Consider the following 19,530-nt stretch of genomic DNA (forward strand, 5'->3'; position numbering starts at 1 on the left):
GGGACAAACAGTTTCTCCGCTGGACAACGGTCAGGTCTATCAGCCTGAAACTTCTGCAGCACCCGCTGCAAATCAGGGGAGATGGCAGACAAAATTACCCCCTCTTTGAGAATACCCGCCGACTCAGGAACACCCGGAGAGTCAGGCACAAAACTCCTTGACAGGGCATCAGCCTTCACATTCTTAGAGCCTGGAAGGTACGAAACCACAAAATCAAAACGGGAGAAAAACAGCGACCATCGAGCCTGTCTAGGATTCAACCGTTTGGCAGACTCGAGATAAGTCAAATTCTTGTGATCCGTCAAGACCACCACGCGATGCTTGGCACCTTCAAGCCAATGTCGCCACTCCTCGAATGCCCACTTCATGGCCAACAACTCTCGATTGCCAACATCATAATTGCGCTCACGCAAGCGCCGATCGATCTGAATGGCCAAGGACATAGACTCATTCAGACCAGCAGGTGTGGGAAATCCCACCATGACATGCTTAAGGGTTTCAGAAAGACCCTTTCTGAAAATTGCCGCCAGGGCACACTCATTCCACTGAGTAAGCACAGACCACATTCTAAACTTCTGACAATATACCTCCGCTTCATCCTGACCCTGACACAAAGCCAGCAAGATCTTCTCTGCCTGATCCACTGAATTTGGTTCATCATAAAGCAATCCAAGTGCCAGAAAAAACGCATCTACATCACGCAATGCAGGATCCCCTGGTGCAAGGGAAAATGCCCAGTCTTGAGGGTCGCCACGCAACAAAGAAATAATGATTTTTACTTGTTGAGCGGGGTCACCAGAGGAGCGGGGTTTCAAAGCAAGAAAGTTTACAATTATTTTTGAAATTCAGGAACTTAGATCTATCCCCAGAAAACAAATCAGGAATTGGAATTCTAGGCTCTAACATCGGATTCTGAACCACAAAATCTTGAATGTTTTGTACCCTTGCAGTGAGATGATCCACACAAGAGGACAGACCTTGAATGTCCATATCTACACCTGTGTCCTGAACCACCCAGAGGTTAAGGGGAAAAGAAAGACAAAATACACTGCAGAGAAAAAAAAATGGTCTCAGAACTTCTCTTATCCCTCTATTGAGATGCATTAACAATTCGGGCCAGCTGTACTGTTATGGACCTGGTGGTTAGGAGCACCCGGAAAGACCTGATGGTTAAACTAACACAGGACAAGCTCTGGGAAGTGGGAGCTCTGCTGACCGCAACCCCTAATCCTATCACACACACTAGAAATAGCCGTGGAGCGTACCTAACTCTGCCTAGACGCCTCTTCACAGCCTAAGAGCTAACTAGCCCTAGAGATAGAAAATAAAGCCTACCTTGCCTCAGAGAAATTCCCCAAAGGAAAAGGCAGCCCCCCACATATATTGACTGTGAGTTAAGATGAAAGTCACAAACACAGAAATGAAACAGGTTTCAGCAAAGGAGGCCAGACTAACTAAACAGACTGAGGATAGGAAAGGTATCTTTGCGGTCAGCACAAAAAACTACAAAAAGACCACGCAGAGTGTGCAAAAAGACCTCCGCACCGACTCACGGTGCGGAGGTGCCACTCTGCATCCCAGAGCTACCAGCTAGCAAGGCAAAATCATGATAGCAAGCTGGACAAGAAAACAATGAACAAATAATTAACTAGCAGGGACTTAGCTTCTGCTGGAGTAGACAGGTCACCAGAAAGATCCAAGAGCGAACTGAACCAGTACAAGAACATTGACAGCTGGCATGGAGTAACGAACTGAGTGGAGTTAAATAGAGCAGCCAGCCAAAGAATAAACTAAGTCACCTGTGGAAGGAACCTCAGAAGCAGCAGCTCCACTCACAGCCACCAGAGGGAGTCCATGGACAGAACTCGCCGAAGTACCATTCATGACCACAGGAGGGAGTTCGATAACAGAATTCACAACAGTTGGCCCCCCAAAGGGTTAATACCAGTAGCAGTGTTGCCCCCCTAAAGGGTTAATACCAGTAGCAGTGTTGCCCCCCCTAAAGGGTTAATACCGCTAGCAGTGTTGCCCACCAAAGGGTTAATACCGGTAGCAGTGTTGCCCCCCAAAGGGTAAATACCGGTAGCAGTGTTGTCCCCCAAAGGGTTAATACCGGTAGCAGTGTTGGCCCCTCTAAAGGGTTAATACCGGTAGCAGTGTTGCCCCCCCTAAAGGGTTAATTCCGGTAGCAGTGTTGCGCCCCCCTAAAGGGTTAATACCGGTAACAGTGTTGCCCCCCCCCCAAAGGGTTAATACCGGTAGTAATGTTGGCCCCCCCTAAAGGGTTGATACCGGTAGCAGTGTTGGCCCCCCCAAAGGGTTAATACCGGTTGCAGTGTTGGCCCCCCTAAAGGGTTAATACCGGTAGTAATGTTGCCCCCCCTAAAGGTTTAATACCGGTAGCAGTGTTGGCCCCCCCAAAGGGTTAATACCGGTAGCAGTGTTGCCCCCCCCACAGGGTTAATACCGGTAGCAGTGTTGGCCCCCCTAAAGGGTTAATACCGGTAGCAGTGTTGCCCCCCCAAAGGGTTAATACCGGTAGCAGTGTTGCCCCCCCCCCAAAGGGTTAACACCGGTAGCAGTGTTGACCCCTAAAGGGTTAATACCGGTAGCAGTGTTGCGCCCCCCCCCAAAGGGTTAATACCGGTAGCAGTGTTGCCCCCCTAAAGGGTTAATACCGGTAGCAGTGTTGCCCCCCCCTAAAGGGTTAATACCGGTAGCAGTGTTGCCCCCCCTAAAGGGTTAATACCGGTAGCAGTGTTGCGCCCCCCCCCCCCCCAAAGGGTTAATACCGGTAGCAGTGTTGCCCCCCCCAAAGGGTTAATACCGGTTGCAGTGTTGGCCCTCCTAAAGGGTTAATACCGGTAGTAATGTTGCCCCCACTAAAGGGTTAATACCGGTAGCCGTGTTGGCCCCCCCAAAGGGTTAATACCGGTAGCAGTGTTGCCCCCCCAAAGGGTTAATACCGGTAGCAGTGTTGGCCCCCCCAAAGGGTTAATACCGGTAGCAGTGTTGGTCCCCCCAAAGGGTTAATACCGGTAGCAGTGTTGGCCCCCCCTAAAGGGTTAATACCGGTAGCAGTGTTGGCCCCCCCTAAAGGGTTAATACCGGTAGCAGTGTTGGCCCCCTAAAGGGTTAATACCGGTGGCAGTGTTGCCCTCCCCCCCTAAAGGGTTAATACCGGTAGCAGTGTTGCCCCCCCCCCAAAGGGTTAATACCGGTAGCAGTGTTGCCCCCCTAAAGGGTTAATACCGGTAGCAGTGTTGGCCCCCTAAAGGGTTAATAACGGTAGCAGTGTTGGCCCCCCTAAAGGGGTTAATACCGGTGGCAGTGTTGCCCTCCCCCCTAAAGGGTTAATACCGGTAGCAGTGTTGCCCCCCCAAAGGGTTAATACCGGTAGCAGTGTTGCCCCCCCTAAAGGGTTAATACCGGTAGCAGTGTTGACCCCCTAAAGGGTTAACACCGGTAGCAGTGTTGCCCCCCCCAAAGGGTTAATACCGGTAGCAGTGTTGCCCCCCTAAAGGGTTACTACCGGTAGCAGTGTTGCCCCCCCTAAAGGGTTAACACCGGTAGCAGTGTTGCCCCCCCTAAAGGGTTAATACCGGTAGCAGTGTTGCCCCCCCAAAGGGGTAATACCGGTAGTAATGTTGGCCCCCCCTAAAGGGTTAATACCGGTAGCAGTGTTGGCCCCCCCAAAGGGTTAATACCGGTTGCAGTGTTGGCCCCCTAAAGGGTTAATACCGGTAGCAGTGTTGCCCCCCCAAAGGGTTAATACCGGTAGCAGTGTTGGCCCCCTAAAGGGTTAATACCGGTAGCAGTGTTGCCCCCCCCCTAAAGGGTTAATACCGGTGGCAGTGTTGCCCTCCCCCCCCTAAAGGGTTAATACCGGTAGCAGTGTTGCCCCCCCAAAGGGTTAATACCGGTAGCAATGTTGCCCCCCCCAAAGGGTTAATACCGGTAGCAGTGTTGGCCCCCTAAAGGGTTAATACCGGTAGCAGTGTTGGCCCCCTAAAGGGTTAATACCGGTAGCAGTGTTGGCCCCCCTAAAGGGTTAATACCGGTGGCAGTGTTGCCCTCCCCCCTAAAGGGTTAATACCGGTAGCAGTGTTGCCCCCCCCAAAGGGTTAATACCGGTAGCAGTGTTGCCCCCCCCCAAAGGGTTAATACCGCTAGCAGTGTTGACCCCCTAAAGGGTTAATACCGGAAGCAGCATTGCCCCCCCCCAAAGGGTTACTACCGGTAGCAGTGTTGCCCCCCTAAAGGGTTAATACCGGTAGCAGTGTTGCCCCCCCCCTAAAGGGTTAATACCGGTAGCAGTGTTGCCCCCCCTAAAGGGTTAATACCGGTAGCAGTGTTGCCCCCCCCCAAAGGGTTAATACCGGTAGCAGTGTTGCCCCCCTAAAGGGTTAATACCGGTAGCAGTGTTGCCCCCCCCTAAAGGGTTAATACCGGTAGCAGTGTTGCCCCCCCCCCCCTAAAGGGTTAATACCGGTAGCAGTGTTCCCCCCCCAAAGGGTTAATGCCGGTAGTAATGTTGGCCCCCCTAAAGGGTTAATACCGGTAGCAGTGCTGGCCCCCCCAAAAGGGTTAATACCGGTTGCAGTGTTGGCCCTCCTAAAGGGTTAATACCGGTAGTAATGTTGCCCCCCCCCCTAAAGGGTTAATACCGGTAGCAGTGTTGCCCCCCCCCAAAGGGTTAATACCGGTAGCAGTGTTGCCCCCCCCAAAGGGTTAATACCGGTAGCAGTGTTGGCCCCCTCCAAAGGGTTAATACCGGTAGCAGTGTTGGCCCCCCTAAAGGGTTAATACCGGTAGCAGTGTTGGCCCCCCCTAAAGGGTTAATACCGGTAGCAGTGTTGGCCCCCTAAAGGGTTAATACCGGTAGCAGTGTTGCCCCCCCCCCCAAAGGGTTAATACCGGTAGCAGTGTTGGCCCCCTAAAGGGTTAATACCGGTAGCAGTGTTGGCCCCCCTAAAGGGTTAATACCGGTGGCAGTATTGCCCTCCCCCCTAAAGGGTTAATACCGGTAGCAGTGTTGCCCCCCCCCAAAGGGTTAATACCGGTAGCAGTGTTGCCCCCCCTAAAGGGTTAATACCGGTAGCAGTGTTGACCCCCTAAAGGGTTAACACCGGTAGCAGTGTTGCCCCCCCAAAGGGTTAATACCGGTAGCAGTGTTGCCCCCCTAAAGGGTTAATACCGGTAGCAGTGTTGCCCCCCCCTAAAGGGTTAATACCGGTAGCAGTGTTGCCCCCCCTAAAGGGTTAATACTGGTAGCAGTGTTGCCCCCCCTCCCAAAGGGTTAATACTGGTAGTAATGTTGGCCCCCCCTAAAGGGTTAATACCGGTAGCAGTGTTGGCCTCCCCAAAGGGTTAATACCGGTTGCAGTGTTGGCCCACCTAAAGGGTTAATACCGGTAGTAATGTTGCCCCCCCTAAAGGGTTAATACTGGTAGCAGTGTTGCCCCCCCCAAAGGGTTAATACCGGTAGCAGTGTTCCCCTCCCCCCCTAAAGGGTTAATACCGGTAGCAGTGTTGCCCCCCCAAAGGGTTAATACCGGTAGCAGTGTTGCCCCCCCAAAGGGTTAATACCGGTAGCAGTGTTGGCTCCCTAAAGGGTTAATACCGGTAGCAGTGTTGGCCCCCCCTAAAGGGTTAATACCGGTGGCAGTGTTGCCCTCCCCCCTAAAGGGTTAATACCGGTAGCAGTGTTGCCCCCCAAAGGGTTAATACCGGTAGCAGTGTTGGCCCCCTAAAGGGTTAATACCGGTAGCAGTGTTGGCCCCCTAAAGGGTTAATACTGGTAGCAGTGTTGCCCCCCCTCCCAAAGGGTTAATACTGGTAGTAATGTTGGCCCCCCCCTAAAGGGTTAATACCGGTAGCAGTGTTGGCCTCCCCAAAGGGTTAATACCGGTTGCAGTGTTGGCCCACCTAAAGGGTTAATACCGGTAGTAATGTTGCCCCCCCTAAAGGGTTAATACTGGTAGCAGTGTTGCCCCCCCCAAAGGGTTAATACCGGTAGCAGTGTTGCCCCCCCCCAAAGGGTTAATACCGGTAGCAGTGTTGCCCCCCCCCCCCAAAGGGTTAATACCGGTAGCAGTGTTGGCCCCCCTAAAGGGTTAATACCGGTAGCAGTGTTGGCCCCCCTAAAGGGTTAATACCGGTAGCAGTGTTGGCCCCCTAAAGGGTTAATACCGGTGGCAGTGTTCCCCTCCCCCCCTAAAGGGTTAATACCGGTAGCAGTGTTGCCCCCCCAAAGGGTTAATACCGGTAGCAGTGTTGGCTCCCTAAAGGGTTAATACCGGTAGCAGTGTTGGCCCCCCCTAAAGGGTTAATACCGGTGGCAGTGTTGCCCTCCCCCCTAAAGGGTTAATACCGGTAGCAGTGTTGGCCCCCTAAAGGGTTAATACCGGTAGCAGTGTTGGCCCCCTAAAGGGTTAATACCGGTAGCAGTGTTGGCCCCCCTAAAGGGTTAATACCGGTGGCAGTGTTGCCCTCCCCCCTAAAGGGTTAATACCGGTAGCAGTGTTGGCCCCCCCTAAAGGGTTAATACCGGTGGCAGTGTTGCCCTCCCCCCCTAAAGGGTTAATACCGCTAGCAGTGTTGGCTGTTATGGACCTGGTGGTTAGGAGCACCCGGAAAGACCTGATGGTTAAAATATCACAGGACAAGCTCTGGGAAGTGGGAGCTCTGCTGACCGCAACCCCTAATCCTATCACACACACTAGAAATAGCCGTGGAGCGTACCTAACTCTGCCTAGACGCCTCTTCACAGCCTAAGAGCTAACTAGCCCTAGAGATAGAAAATAAAGCCTACCTTGCCTCAGAGAAGTTCCCCAAAGGAAAAGGCAGCCCCCCACATATATTGACTGTGAGTTAAGATGAAAGTCACAAACACAGAAATGAAACAGGTTTCAGCAAAGGAGGCCAGACTAACTAAACAGACTGAGGATAGGAAAGGTATCTTTGCGGTCAGCACAAAAAACTACAAAAAGGCCACGCAGAGTGTGCAAAAAGACCTCCGCACCGACTCACGGTGCGGAGGTGCCACGCTGCATCCCAGAGCTACCAGCTAGCAAGGCAAAATCATGATAGCAAGCTGGACAAGAAAACAATGAACAAATAATTAACTAGCAGGGACTTAGCTTCTGCTGGAGTAGACAGGTCACCAGAAAGATCCAAGAGCGAACTGAACCAGTACAAGAACATTGACAGCTGGCATGGAGTAACGATCTGAGTGGAGTTAAATAGAGCAGCCAGCCAAAGAATAAACTAAGTCACCTGTGGAAGGAACCTCAGAAGCAGCAGCTCCACTCACAGCCACCAGAGGGAGTCCATGGACAGAACTCGCCAAAGTACCATTCATGACCACAGGAGGGAGTTCGATAACAGAATTCACAACAGTACCCCCCCCCCCTTGAGGAGGGGTCACCGAACACTCAACAGAGCCCCCAGGCCGATAAGGACGAGCCAAATGAAAGGCACGAACTAGATCGGCAGCATGAACATCAGAGGCAAAAACCCAGGAATTATCTTCCTGACCATAACCCTTCCACTTGACCAGGTACTGGAGTTTCCGTCTCGAAATACGAGAATCCAAAATCTTCTCCACCACATACTCCAACTCCCCCTCAACCAACACCGGGGCAGGAGGATCAACGGAGGGAACCATAGGCGCCACGTATCTCCGCAATAACGACCTATGGAACACATTATGGATGGCAAAAGAAGCTGGAAGGGCCAAACGAAATGACACAGGATTGAGTACTTCAGAAATCTTATACGGACCAATGACACGAGGCTTAAACTTAGGAGAGGAAACCTTCATAGGAACATAACGAGACGACAACCAAACCAAATCCCCAACACGAAGTCGGGGACCAACACAGCGCCGGTGGTTAGCGAAACGTTGAGCCTTCTCCTGGGACAATGTCAAATTGTCCACCACATGAGTCCAAATCTGCTGCAACCTGTCCACCACAGTATCCACACCAGGACAGTCCGAAGGCTCAACCTGCCCTGAAGAGAAACGAGGATGAAAACCAGAATTACAGAAAAAAGGCGAAACCAAAGTAGCCGAGCTGGCCCGATTATTAAGGGCGAACTCAGCCAAAGGCAAGAAGGACACCCAATCATCCTGATCAGCAGAAACAAAGCATCTCAGATATGTTTCCAAAGTCTGATTAGTTCGTTCGGTTTGGCCATTTGTCTGAGGATGGAAAGCCGAAGAAAAAGACAAATCAATGCCCATCTTAGCACAAAAGGACCGCCAAAACCTCGAAACAAACTGGGAACCTCTGTCCGAGACGATGTTCTCCGGAATGCCATGCAAACGAACCACATGCTGGAAAAACAATGGCACCAAATCAGAAGAGGAAGGCAATTTAGACAAGGGTACCAAATGGACCATCTTAGAGAAGCGATCACAAACCACCCAAATGACCGACATCCTTTGAGAGACAGGGAGATCTGAAAAAAAATCCATGGAAATATGCGTCCAGGGCCTCTTCGGGACCGGCAAGGGCAAAAGCAACCCACTGGCATGAGAACAGCAGGGCTTAGCCCGAGCACAAGTCCCACAGAACTGCACAAAAGAACGCACATCCCGTGACAAAGAAGGCCACCAAAAGGATCTAGCCACCAAATCTCTGGTACCAAAGATTCCAGGATGACCAGCCAACACCGAACAATGAACCTCAGAGATAACTCTACTAGTCCATCTATCAGGGACAAACAGTTTCTCCGCTGGACAACGGTCAGGTCTATCAGCCTGAAACTTCTGCAGCACCCGCCGCAAATCAGGGGAGATGGCAGACAAAATTACCCCCTCTTTGAGAATACCCGCCGGCTCAGGAACACCCGGAGAGTCAGGCACAAAACTCCTTGACAGGGCATCAGCCTTCACATTCTTAGAGCCCGGAAGGTACGAAACCACAAAATCAAAACGGGAGAAAAACAGCGACAATCGAGCCTGTCTAGGATTCAACCGTTTGGCAGACTCGAGATAAGTCAAATTCTTGTGATCCGTCAAGACCACCACGCGATGCTTGGCACCTTCAAGCCAATGTCGCCACTCCTCGAATGCCCACTTCATGGCCAACAACTCTCGATTGCCAACATCATAATTGCGCTCACGCAAGCGCCGATCGATCTGAATGGCCAAGGACATAGCCTCATTCAGACCAGCAGGTGTGGGAAATCCCACCATGACATGCTTAAGGGTTTCAGAAAGACCTTTTCTGAAAATTGCCGCCAGGGCACACTCATTCCACTGAGTAAGCACAGACCACATTCTAAACTTCTGACAATATACCTCCGCTTCATCCTGACCCTGACACAAAGCCAGCAAGATCTTCTCTGCCTGATCCACTGAATTTGGTTCATCATAAAGCAATCCAAGCGCCAGAAAAAACGCATCTACATCACGCAATGCAGGATCCCCTGGTGCAAGGGAAAATGCCCAGTCTTGAGGGTCGCCACGCAACAAAGAAATAATGATTTTTACTTGTTGAGCGGGGTCACCAGAGGAGCAGGGTTTCAAAGCAAGAAAGTTTACAATTATTTTTGAAATTCAGGAACTTAGATCTATCCCCAGAAAACAAATCAGGAATTGGAATTCTAGGCTCTAACATCGGATTCTGAACCACAAAATCTTGAATGTTTTGTACCCTTGCAGTGAGATGATCCACACAAGAGGACAGACCTTGAATGTCCATATCTACACCTGTGTCCTGAACCACCCAGAGGTTAAGGGGAAAAGAAAGACAAAACACACTGCAGAGAAAAAAAAATGGTCTCAGAACTTCTCTTATCCCTCTATTGAGATACATTACCAATTCGGGCCAGCTGTACTGTTATGGACCTGGTGGTTAGGAGCACCCGGAAAGACCTGATGGTTAAACTAACACAGGACAAGCTCTGGCAAGTGGGAGCTCTGCTGACCGCAACCCCTAATCCTATCACACACACTAGAAATAGCCGTGGAGCGTACCTAACTCTGCCTAGACGCCTCTTCACAGCCTAAGAGCTAACTAGCCCTAGAGATAGAAAATAAAGCCTACCTTGCCTCAGAGAAATTCCCCAAAGGAAAAGGCAGCCCCCCACATATATTGACTGTGAGTTAAGATGAAAGTCACAAACACAGAAATGAAACAGGTTTCAGCAAAGGAGGCCAGACTAACTAAACAGACTGAGGATAGGAAAGGTATCATTGCGGTCAGCACAAAAAACTACAAAAAGACCACGCAGAGTGTGCAAAAAGACCTCCGCACCGACTCACGGTGCGGAGGTGCCACTCTGCATCCCAGAGCTACCAGCTAGCAAGGCAAAATCATGATAGCAAGCTGGACAAGAAAACAATGAACAAATAATTAACTAGCAGGGACTTAGCTTCTGCTGGAGTAGACAGGTCACCAGAAAGATCCAAGAGCGAACTGAACCAGTACAAGAACATTGACAGCTGGCATGGAGTAACGATCTGAGTGGAGTTAAATAGAGCAGCCAGCCAAAGAATAAACTAAGTCACCTGTGGAAGGAACCTCAGAAGCAGCAGCTCCACTCACAGCCACCAGAGGGAGTCCATGGACAGAACTCGCCGAAGTACCATTCATGACCACAGGAGGGAGTTCGATAACAGAATTCACAACAGTTGGCCCCCCAAAGGGTTAATACCAGTAGCAGTGTTGCCCCCCCAAAGGGTTAATACCGGTAGCAGTGTTGCCCCCCCTAAAGGGTTAATACCGGTAGCAGTGTTGCCCCCCAAAGGGTTAATAACGGTAGCAGTGTTGCCCCCCAAAGGGTTAATACTGTAGCAGTGTTGTCCCCCCAAAGGGTTAATACCGGTAGCAGTGTTGGCCCCCCTAAAGGGTTAATACCGGTAGCAGTGTTGCCCCCCCTAAAGGGTTAATACCGGTAGCCGTGTTGTCCCCCCCAAAGGGTTAATACCGGTAGCAGTGTTGCCCCCCTAAAGGGTTAATACCGGTAGCAGTGTTGCCCCCCTAAAGGGTTAATACCTGTAGCAGTGTTGCCCCCCCCCCCCCTAAAGGGTTAATACCGGTAGCAGTGTTGCCCCCCCCCAAAGGGTTAATACCGGTAGTAATGTTGGCCCCCCCTAAAGGGTTAATACCGGTAGCAGTGTTGGCCCCCCAAAGGGTTAATACCGGTAGCAGTGTTGGCCCCCCAAAGGGTTAATACCGGTAGCAGTGTTGGGCCCCCTAAAGGGTTAATACCGGTAGCAGTGTTGGCCCCCCTAAAGGGTTAATACCGGTAGCAGTGTTGGCCCCCCTAAAGGGTTAATACCGGTGGCAGTGTTGCCCCCCCCAAAGGGTTAATACCGGTAGCAGTGTTGCCCCCCCCCCCCTAAAGGGTTAATACCGGTAGCAGTGTTGACCCCCTAAAGGGTTAATACCGGTAGCAGTGTTGGCCCCCCCAAAGGGTTAATACCGGTAGCAGTGTTGCCCCCCCAAAGGGTTAATACCGGTAGCAGTGTTGCCCCCCCCCCCTAAAGGGTTAATACCGGTAGCAGTGTTGACCCCCTAAAGGGTTAATACCGGTAGCAGTGTTGGCCCCCCCAAAGGGTTAATACCGGTAGCAGTGTTGCCCCCCCAAAGGGTTAATACCGGTAGCAGTGTTGGCCCCCCAAAGGGTTAATACCGGTAGCAGTGTTGGCCCCCCAAAGGGTTAATACCGGTAGCAGTGTTGGGCCCCCTAAAGGGTTAATACCGGTAGCAGTGTTGGCCCCCCTAAAGGGTTAATACCGGTAGCAGTGTTGGCCCCCCTAAAGGGTTAATACCGGTGGCAGTGTTGCCCCCCCCAAAGGGTTAATACCGGTAGCAGTGTTGCCCCCCCCCTAAAGGGTTAATACCGGTAGCAGTGTTGACCCCCTAAAGGGTTAATACCGGTAGCAGTGTTGGCCCCCCCAAAGGGTTAATACCGGTAGCAGTGTTGCCCCCCCAAAGGGTTAATACCGGTAGCAGTGTTGCCCCCCCCCCCTAAAGGGTTAATACCGGTAGCAGTGTTGACCCCCTAAAGGGTTAATACCGGTAGCAGTGTTGGCCCCCCCAAAGGGTTAATACCGGTAGCAGTGTTGGCCCCCTAAAGGGTTAATACCGGTAGCAGTGTTGCCCCCCCAAAGGGTTAATACCGGTAGCAGTGTTGGCCCCCTAAAGGGTTAATACCGGTAGCAGTGTTGGCCCCCTAAAGGGTTAATACCGGTAGCAGTGTTGACCCCCTAAAGGGTTAATACCGGTAGCAGTGTTGGCCCCCTAAAGGGTTAATACCGGTAGCAGTGTTGACCCCCTAAAGGGTTAATACCGGTAGCAGTGTTGGCCCCCTAAAGGGTTAATACCGGTAGCAGTGTTGGCCCCCTAAAGGGTTAATACCGGTAGCAGTGTTGACCCCCTAAAGGGTTAATACCGGTAGCAGTGTTGGCCCCCTAAAGGGTTAATACCGGTAGCAGTGTTGGCCCCCTAAAGGGTTAATACCGGTAGCAGTGTTGACCCCCTAAAGGGTTAATACCGGTAGCAGTGTCCGCTGTCTATGCATGCCGCCAAAACGAGAAGGCGGGAGAAGGGGGTTGGGGCGTGTTTTGCTGGGAGAGCACCCGCACACCTGCTATTAAAGCCTCGGGCGGCGCGCAGTAGCCCTACGTACTGCGCGCGGCCGCAGCCATAGCTACTGCGCATGCGCCAGGTGCGCGCGGCCGCGCGGACGCGAGTGCCGCGCGTGCATGTGGCGCATGCGCAGTCATCCTACTGCTCTGCCCACAATGCCTAGTTGTACAGTGTGTCATTTGCTAATAAAGTTTGTTCGGGGAAATTACACGTATTCCATACTAGTGCTCGCGAGACTTGATCAGCGGAGATGCGATGAGTGGGCGTGTCAAGAAGGAGGTGGGCGGGCCCTTCGCCGGGTAACGGCCGTCGGTCGGTCGGTTTTTCTACTGTCGTGAGCTGTAAGGGCCCCGTCGACGGGTAGTTTGCCCGGAAAGAGGAGGGAAGGGCAGCCATGGCTGGGCAGCAGTTCCAGTATGACGACAGTGGCAACACGTTCCTGTACTTCCTGACCTCGTTCGTAGGGCTGATTGTCATCCCGGCCACATACTACCTGTGGCCCCGTGGCCAGAACTCGGGTGAGTGTGATGAGAAGTAATACTGGGGCTGTGGGTGTCCTCATATCACTCTGCTGCCGGTACACGTCACTGGTGTGGATAGTGATGTCATCTGCTGGCGCCTCCATAGTGTGACCTGTGTGTGTATGTATGCTCCAGTGTGTGTGTGTGTGTGTACGCTCCTCACCTCCAGTGTGTGTATGTACATGTATACGTATGCACGCTCCTCACCTCCAGTGTGTGTATGTATGCGTATGCATGCTCCTCACCTCCAGTGTGTGTGTACGCTCCTCACCTCCAGTGTGTGTTTGTGTGTGTGTGTGTATGTATGCGTATGCACGCTCCTCACCTCCAGTGTGTGTGTGTGTGTGTACGCTCCTCACCTCCAGTGTGTGTGTGTACGCTCCTCACCTCCAGTGTGTGTGTGTACGCTCCTCACCTCCAGTGTGTGTAAGCCCCTCCAGTGTGTGTGTGTGTGTGTACACTCCTCGCGTCCAGTGTGTTTACGCTCCTCGCGTCCAGTGTGTTTACGCTCCTCGCGTCCAGTGTGTGTACGCTCCTCGCGTCCAGTGTGTGTACGCTCCTCGCGTCCAGTGTGTGTACGCTCCTCGCGTCCAGTGTGTTTACGCTCCTCGCGTCCAGTGTGTGTACGCTCCTCGCGTCCAGTGTGTGTACGCTCCTCGCGTCCAGTGTGTGTACGCTCCTCGCGTCCAGTGTGTGTACGCTCCTCGCGTCCAGTGTGTGTACGCTCCTCGCGTCCAGTGTGTGTACGCTCCTCGCGTCCAGTGTGTGTACGCTCCTCGCGTCCAGTGTGTGTACGCTCCTCGCGTCCAGTGTGTGTACGCTCCTCGCGTCCAGTGTGTGTACGCTCCTCGCGTCCAGTGTGTGTACGCTCCTCGCGTCCAGTGTGTGTACGCTCCTCGCGTCCAGTGTGTGTACGCTCCTCGCGTCCAGTGTGTGTACGCTCCTCGCGTCCAGTGTGTGTACGCTCCTCGCGTCCAGTGTGTGTACGCTCCTCGCGTCCAGTGTGTGTACGCTCCTCGCGTCCAGTGTGTGTACGCTCCTCGCGTCCAGTGTGTGTACGCTCCTCGCGTCCAGTGTGTGTACGCTCCTCGCGTCCAGTGTGTGTACGCTCCTCGCGTCCAGTGTGTGTACGCTCCTCGCGTCCAGTGTGTGTACGCTCCTCGCCTCCAGTGTGTGTACGCTCCTCGCCTCCAGTGTGTGTACGCTCCTCGCCTCCAGTGTGTGTACGCTCCTCGCCTCCAGTGTGTGTACGCTCCTCGCCTCCAGTGTGTGTACGCTCCTCGCCTCCAGTGTGTGTACGCTCCTCGCCTCCAGTGTGTGTACGCTCCTCGCCTCCAGTGTGTGTACGCTCCTCGCCTCCAGTGTGTGTACGCTCCTCGCCTCCAGTGTGTGTACGCTCCTCGCCTCCAGTGTGTGTACGCTCCTCGCCTCCAGTGTGTGTACGCTCCTCGCCTCCAGTGTGTGTACGCTCCTCGCCTCCAGTGTGTGTACGCTCCTCGCCTCCAGTGTGTGTACGCTCCTCGCCTCCAGTGTGTGTACGCTCCTCGCCTCCAGTGTGTGTACGCTCCTCGCCTCCAGTGTGTGTACGCTCCTCGCCTCCAGTGTGTGTACGCTCCTCGCCTCCAGTGTGTGTACGCTCCTCGCCTCCAGTGTGTGTACGCTCCTCGCCTCCAGTGTGTGTACGCTCCTCGCCTCCAGTGTGTGTACGCTCCTCGCCTCCAGTGTGTGTACGCTCCTCGCCTCCAGTGTGTGTACGCTCCTCGCCTCCAGTGTGTGTACGCTCCTCGCCTCCAGTGTGTGTACGCTCCTCGCCTCCAGTGTGTGTACGCTCCTCGCCTCCAGTGTGTGTACGCTCCTCGCCTCCAGTGTGTGTACGCTCCTCGCCTCCAGTGTGTGTACGCTCCTCGCCTCCAGTGTGTGTACGCTCCTCGCCTCCAGTGTGTGTACGCTCCTCGCCTCCAGTGTGTGTACGCTCCTCGCCTCCAGTGTGTGTACGCTCCTCGCCTCCAGTGTGTGTACGCTCCTCGCCTCCAGTGTGTGTACGCTCCTCGCCTCCAGTGTGTGTACGCTCCTCGCCTCCAGTGTGTGTACGCTCCTCGCCTCCAGTGTGTGTACGCTCCTCGCCTCCAGTGTGTGTACGCTCCTCGCCTCCAGTGTGTGTACGCTCCTCGCCTCCAGTGTGTGTACGCTCCTCGCCTCCAGTGTGTGTACGCTCCTCGCCTCCAGTGTGTGTACGCTCCTCGCCTCCAGTGTGTGTACGCTCCTCGCCTCCAGTGTGTGTACGCTCCTCGCCTCCAGTGTGTGTACGCTCCTCGCCTCCAGTGTGTGTACGCTCCTCGCCTCCAGTGTGTGTACGCTCCTCGCCTCCAGTGTGTGTACGCTCCTCGCCTCCAGTGTGTGTACGCTCCTCGCCTCCAGTGTGTGTACGCTCCTCGCCTCCAGTGTGTGTACGCTCCTCGCCTCCAGTGTGTGTACGCTCCTCGCCTCCAGTGTGTGTACGCTCCTCGCGTCCAGTGTGTGTACGCTCCTCGCGTCCAGTGTGTGTACGCTCCTCGCGTCCAGTGTGTGTACGCTCCTCGCGTCCAGTGTGTGTACGCTCCTCGCGTCCAGTGTGTGTACGCTCCTCGCGTCCAGTGTGTGTACGCTCCTCGCGTCCAGTGTGTGTACGCTCCTCGCGTCCAGTGTGTGTACGCTCCTCGCGTCCAGTGTGTGTACGCTCCTCGCGTCCAGTGTGTGTACGCTCCTCGCGTCCAGTGTGTGTACGCTCCTCGCGTCCAGTGTGTGTACGCTCCTCGCGTCCAGTGTGTGTACGCTCCTCGCCTCCAGTGTGTGTACGCTCCTCGCCTCCAGTGTGTGTACGCTCCTCGCCTCCAGTGTGTGTACGCTCCTCGCCTCCAGTGTGTGTACGCTCCTCGCCTCCAGTGTGTGTACGCTCCTCGCCTCCAGTGTGTGTACGCTCCTCGCCTCCAGTGTGTGTACGCTCCTCGCCTCCAGTGTGTGTACGCTCCTCGCCTCCAGTGTGTGTACGCTCCTCGCCTCCAGTGTGTGTACGCTCCTCGCCTCCAGTGTGTGTACGCTCCTCGCCTCCAGTGTGTGTACGCTCCTCGCCTCCAGTGTGTGTACGCTCCTCGCCTCCAGTGTGTGTACGCTCCTCGCCTCCAGTGTGTGTACGCTCCTCGCCTCCAGTGTGTGTACGCTCCTCGCCTCCAGTGTGTGTACGCTCCTCGCCTCCAGTGTGTGTACGCTCCTCGCCTCCAGTGTGTGTACGCTCCTCGCCTCCAGTGTGTGTACGCTCCTCGCCTCCAGTGTGTGTACGCTCCTCGCCTCCAGTGTGTGTACGCTCCTCGCCTCCAGTGTGTGTACGCTCCTCGCCTCCAGTGTGTGTACGCTCCTCGCCTCCAGTGTGTGTACGCTCCTCGCCTCCAGTGTGTGTACGCTCCTCGCCTCCAGTGTGTGTACGCTCCTCGCCTCCAGTGTGTGTACGCTCCTCGCCTCCAGTGTGTGTACGCTCCTCGCCTCCAGTGTGTGTACGCTCCTCGCCTCCAGTGTGTGTACGCTCCTCGCCTCCAGTGTGTGTACGCTCCTCGCCTCCAGTGTGTGTACGCTCCTCGCCTCCAGTGTGTGTACGCTCCTCGCCTCCAGTGTGTGTACGCTCCTCGCCTCCAGTGTGTGTACGCTCCTCGCCTCCAGTGTGTGTACGCTCCTCGCCTCCAGTGTGTGTACGCTCCTCGCCTCCAGTGTGTGTACGCTCCTCGCCTCCAGTGTGTGTACGCTCCTCGCCTCCAGTGTGTGTACGCTCCTCGCCTCCAGTGTGTGTACGCTCCTCGCCTCCAGTGTGTGTACGCTCCTCGCCTCCAGTGTGTGTACGCTCCTCGCCTCCAGTGTGTGTACGCTCCTCGCCTCCAGTGTGTGTACGCTCCTCGCCTCCAGTGTGTGTACGCTCCTCGCCTCCAGTGTGTGTACGCTCCTCGCCTCCAGTGTGTGTACGCTCCTCGCCTCCAGTGTGTGTACGCTCCTCGCCTCCAGTGTGTGTACGCTCCTCGCCTCCAGTGTGTGTACGCTCCTCGCCTCCAGTGTGTGTACGCTCCTCGCCTCCAGTGTGTGTACGCTCCTCGCCTCCAGTGTGTGTACGCTCCTCGCCTCCAGTGTGTGTACGCTCCTCGCCTCCAGTGTGTGTACGCTCCTCGCCTCCAGTGTGTGTACGCTCCTCGCCTCCAGTGTGTGTACGCTCCTCGCCTCCAGTGTGTGTACGCTCCTCGCCTCCAGTGTGTGTACGCTCCTCGCCTCCAGTGTGTGTACGCTCCTCGCCTCCAGTGTGTGTACGCTCCTCGCCTCCAGTGTGTGTACGCTCCTCGCCTCCAGTGTGTGTACGCTCCTCGCCTCCAGTGTGTGTACGCTCCTCGCCTCCAGTGTGTGTACGCTCCTCGCCTCCAGTGTGTGTACGCTCCTCGCCTCCAGTGTGTGTACGCTCCTCGCCTCCAGTGTGTGTACGCTCCTCGCCTCCAGTGTGTGTACGCTCCTCGCCTCCAGTGTGTGTACGCTCCTCGCCTCCAGTGTGTGTACGCTCCTCGCCTCCAGTGTGTGTACGCTCCTCGCCTCCAGTGTGTGTACGCTCCTCGCCTCCAGTGTGTGTACGCTCCTCGCCTCCAGTGTGTGTACGCTCCTCGCCTCCAGTGTGTGTACGCTCCTCGCCTCCAGTGTGTGTACGCTCCTCGCCTCCAGTGTGTGTACGCTCCTCGCCTCCAGTGTGTGTACGCTCCTCGCCTCCAGTGTGTGTACGCTCCTCGCCTCCAGTGTGTGTACGCTCCTCGCCTCCAGTGTGTGTACGCTCCTCGCCTCCAGTGTGTGTACGCTCCTCGCCTCCAGTGTGTGTACGCTCCTCGCCTCCAGTGTGTGTACGCTCCTCGCCTCCAGTGTGTGTACGCTCCTCGCCTCCAGTGTGTGTACGCTCCTCGCCTCCAGTGTGTGTACGCTCCTCGCCTCCAGTGTGTGTACGCTCCTCGCCTCCAGTGTGTGTACGCTCCTCGCCTCCAGTGTGTGTACGCTCCTCGCCTCCAGTGTGTGTACGCTCCTCGCCTCCAGTGTGTGTACGCTCCTCGCCTCCAGTGTGTGTACGCTCCTCGCCTCCAGTGTGTGTACGCTCCTCGCCTCCAGTGTGTGTACGCTCCTCGCCTCCAGTGTGTGTACGCTCCTCGCCTCCAGTGTGTGTACGCTCCTCGCCTCCAGTGTGTGTACGCTCCTCGCCTCCAGTGTGTGTACGCTCCTCGCCTCCAGTGTGTGTACGCTCCTCGCCTCCAGTGTGTGTACGCTCCTCGCCTCCAGTGTGTGTACGCTCCTCGCCTCCAGTGTGTGTACGCTCCTCGCCTCCAGTGTGTGTACGCTCCTCGCCTCCAGTGTGTGTACGCTCCTCGCCTCCAGTGTGTGTACGCTCCTCGCCTCCAGTGTGTGTACGCTCCTCGCCTCCAGTGTGTGTACGCTCCTCGCCTCCAGTGTGTGTACGCTCCTCGCCTCCAGTGTGTGTACGCTCCTCGCCTCCAGTGTGTGTGTGTACGCTCCTCGCCTCCAGTGTGTGTGTGTACGCTCCTCGCCTCCAGTGTGTGTACGCTCCTCGCCTCCAGTGTGTGTGTGTACGCTCCTCGCCTCCAGTGTGTGTGTGTACGCTCCTCGCCTCCAGTGTGTGTGTGTACGCTCCTCGCCTCCAGTGTGTGTGTGTACGCTCCTCGCCTCCAGTGTGTGTGTGTACGCTCCTCGCCCCCAGTGTGTGTGTGTACGCTCCTCGCCTCCAGTGTGTGTGTGTGTACGCTCCTCGCCTCCAGTGTGTGTGTGTACGCTCCTCGCCTCCAGTGTGTGTGTGTACGCTCCTCGCCTCCAGTGTGTGTGTGTACGCTCCTCGCCTCCAGTGTGTGTGTGTACGCTCCTCGCCTCCAGTGTGTGTGTGTACGCTCCTCGCCTCCAGTGTGTGTGTGTACGCTCCTCGCCTCCAGTGTGTGTGTGTACGCTCCTCGCCTCCAGTGTGTGTGTGTACGCTCCTCGCCTCCAGTGTGTGTGTGTACGCTCCTCGCCTCCAGTGTGTGTGTGTACGCTCCTCGCCTCCAGTGTGTGTGTGTACGCTCCTCGCCTCCAGTGTGTGTGTGTACGCTCCTCGCCTCCAGTGTGTGTGTGTACGCTCCTCGCCTCCAGTGTGTGTGTGTGTACGCTCCTCGCCTCCAGTGTGTGTGTGTGTACGCTCCTCGCCTCCAGTGTGTGTGTGTGTACGCTCCTCGCCTCCAGTGTGTGTGGGTACGCTCCTCGCCTCCAGTGTGTGTGGGTACGCTCCTCGCCTCCAGTGTGTGTGTGTACGCTCCTCGCCTCCAGTGTGTGTGTGTACGCTCCTCGCCTCCAGTGTGTGTACGCTCCTCGCC

At 55.1% G+C, this 19,530-nt stretch overlaps 2 protein-coding genes across 2 annotated transcripts in view; one reads left to right on the plus strand and one right to left on the minus strand.

Annotated features, from left to right (window-relative positions):
* Positions 1-12,543, minus strand: part of LOC138637512 (uncharacterized) — a 52,755-nt gene extending 40,212 nt beyond the window's left edge. Inside the window, exon 1 of the mRNA XM_069726263.1 lies at positions 12,514-12,543. The gene's annotated coding sequence lies outside the window, so the exon portion shown is untranslated. The remainder of the gene's footprint in view (positions 1-12,513) is intronic.
* Positions 12,544-12,789: 246 nt separating this feature from the next.
* The window catches only part of SEC63 (SEC63 homolog, protein translocation regulator), a 71,709-nt gene continuing 64,968 nt past the window's right edge, over positions 12,790-19,530 (plus strand). Inside the window, exon 1 of the mRNA XM_069726264.1 lies at positions 12,790-13,126. Within this exon, the coding sequence (XP_069582365.1) occupies positions 13,003-13,126 (124 nt within the window). The 5' untranslated portion in view covers positions 12,790-13,002. The remainder of the gene's footprint in view (positions 13,127-19,530) is intronic.

This window comes from Ranitomeya imitator, chromosome 5, assembly GCF_032444005.1.
Source record: "Ranitomeya imitator isolate aRanImi1 chromosome 5, aRanImi1.pri, whole genome shotgun sequence".
NCBI lineage: Eukaryota > Metazoa > Chordata > Amphibia > Anura > Dendrobatidae > Ranitomeya > Ranitomeya imitator.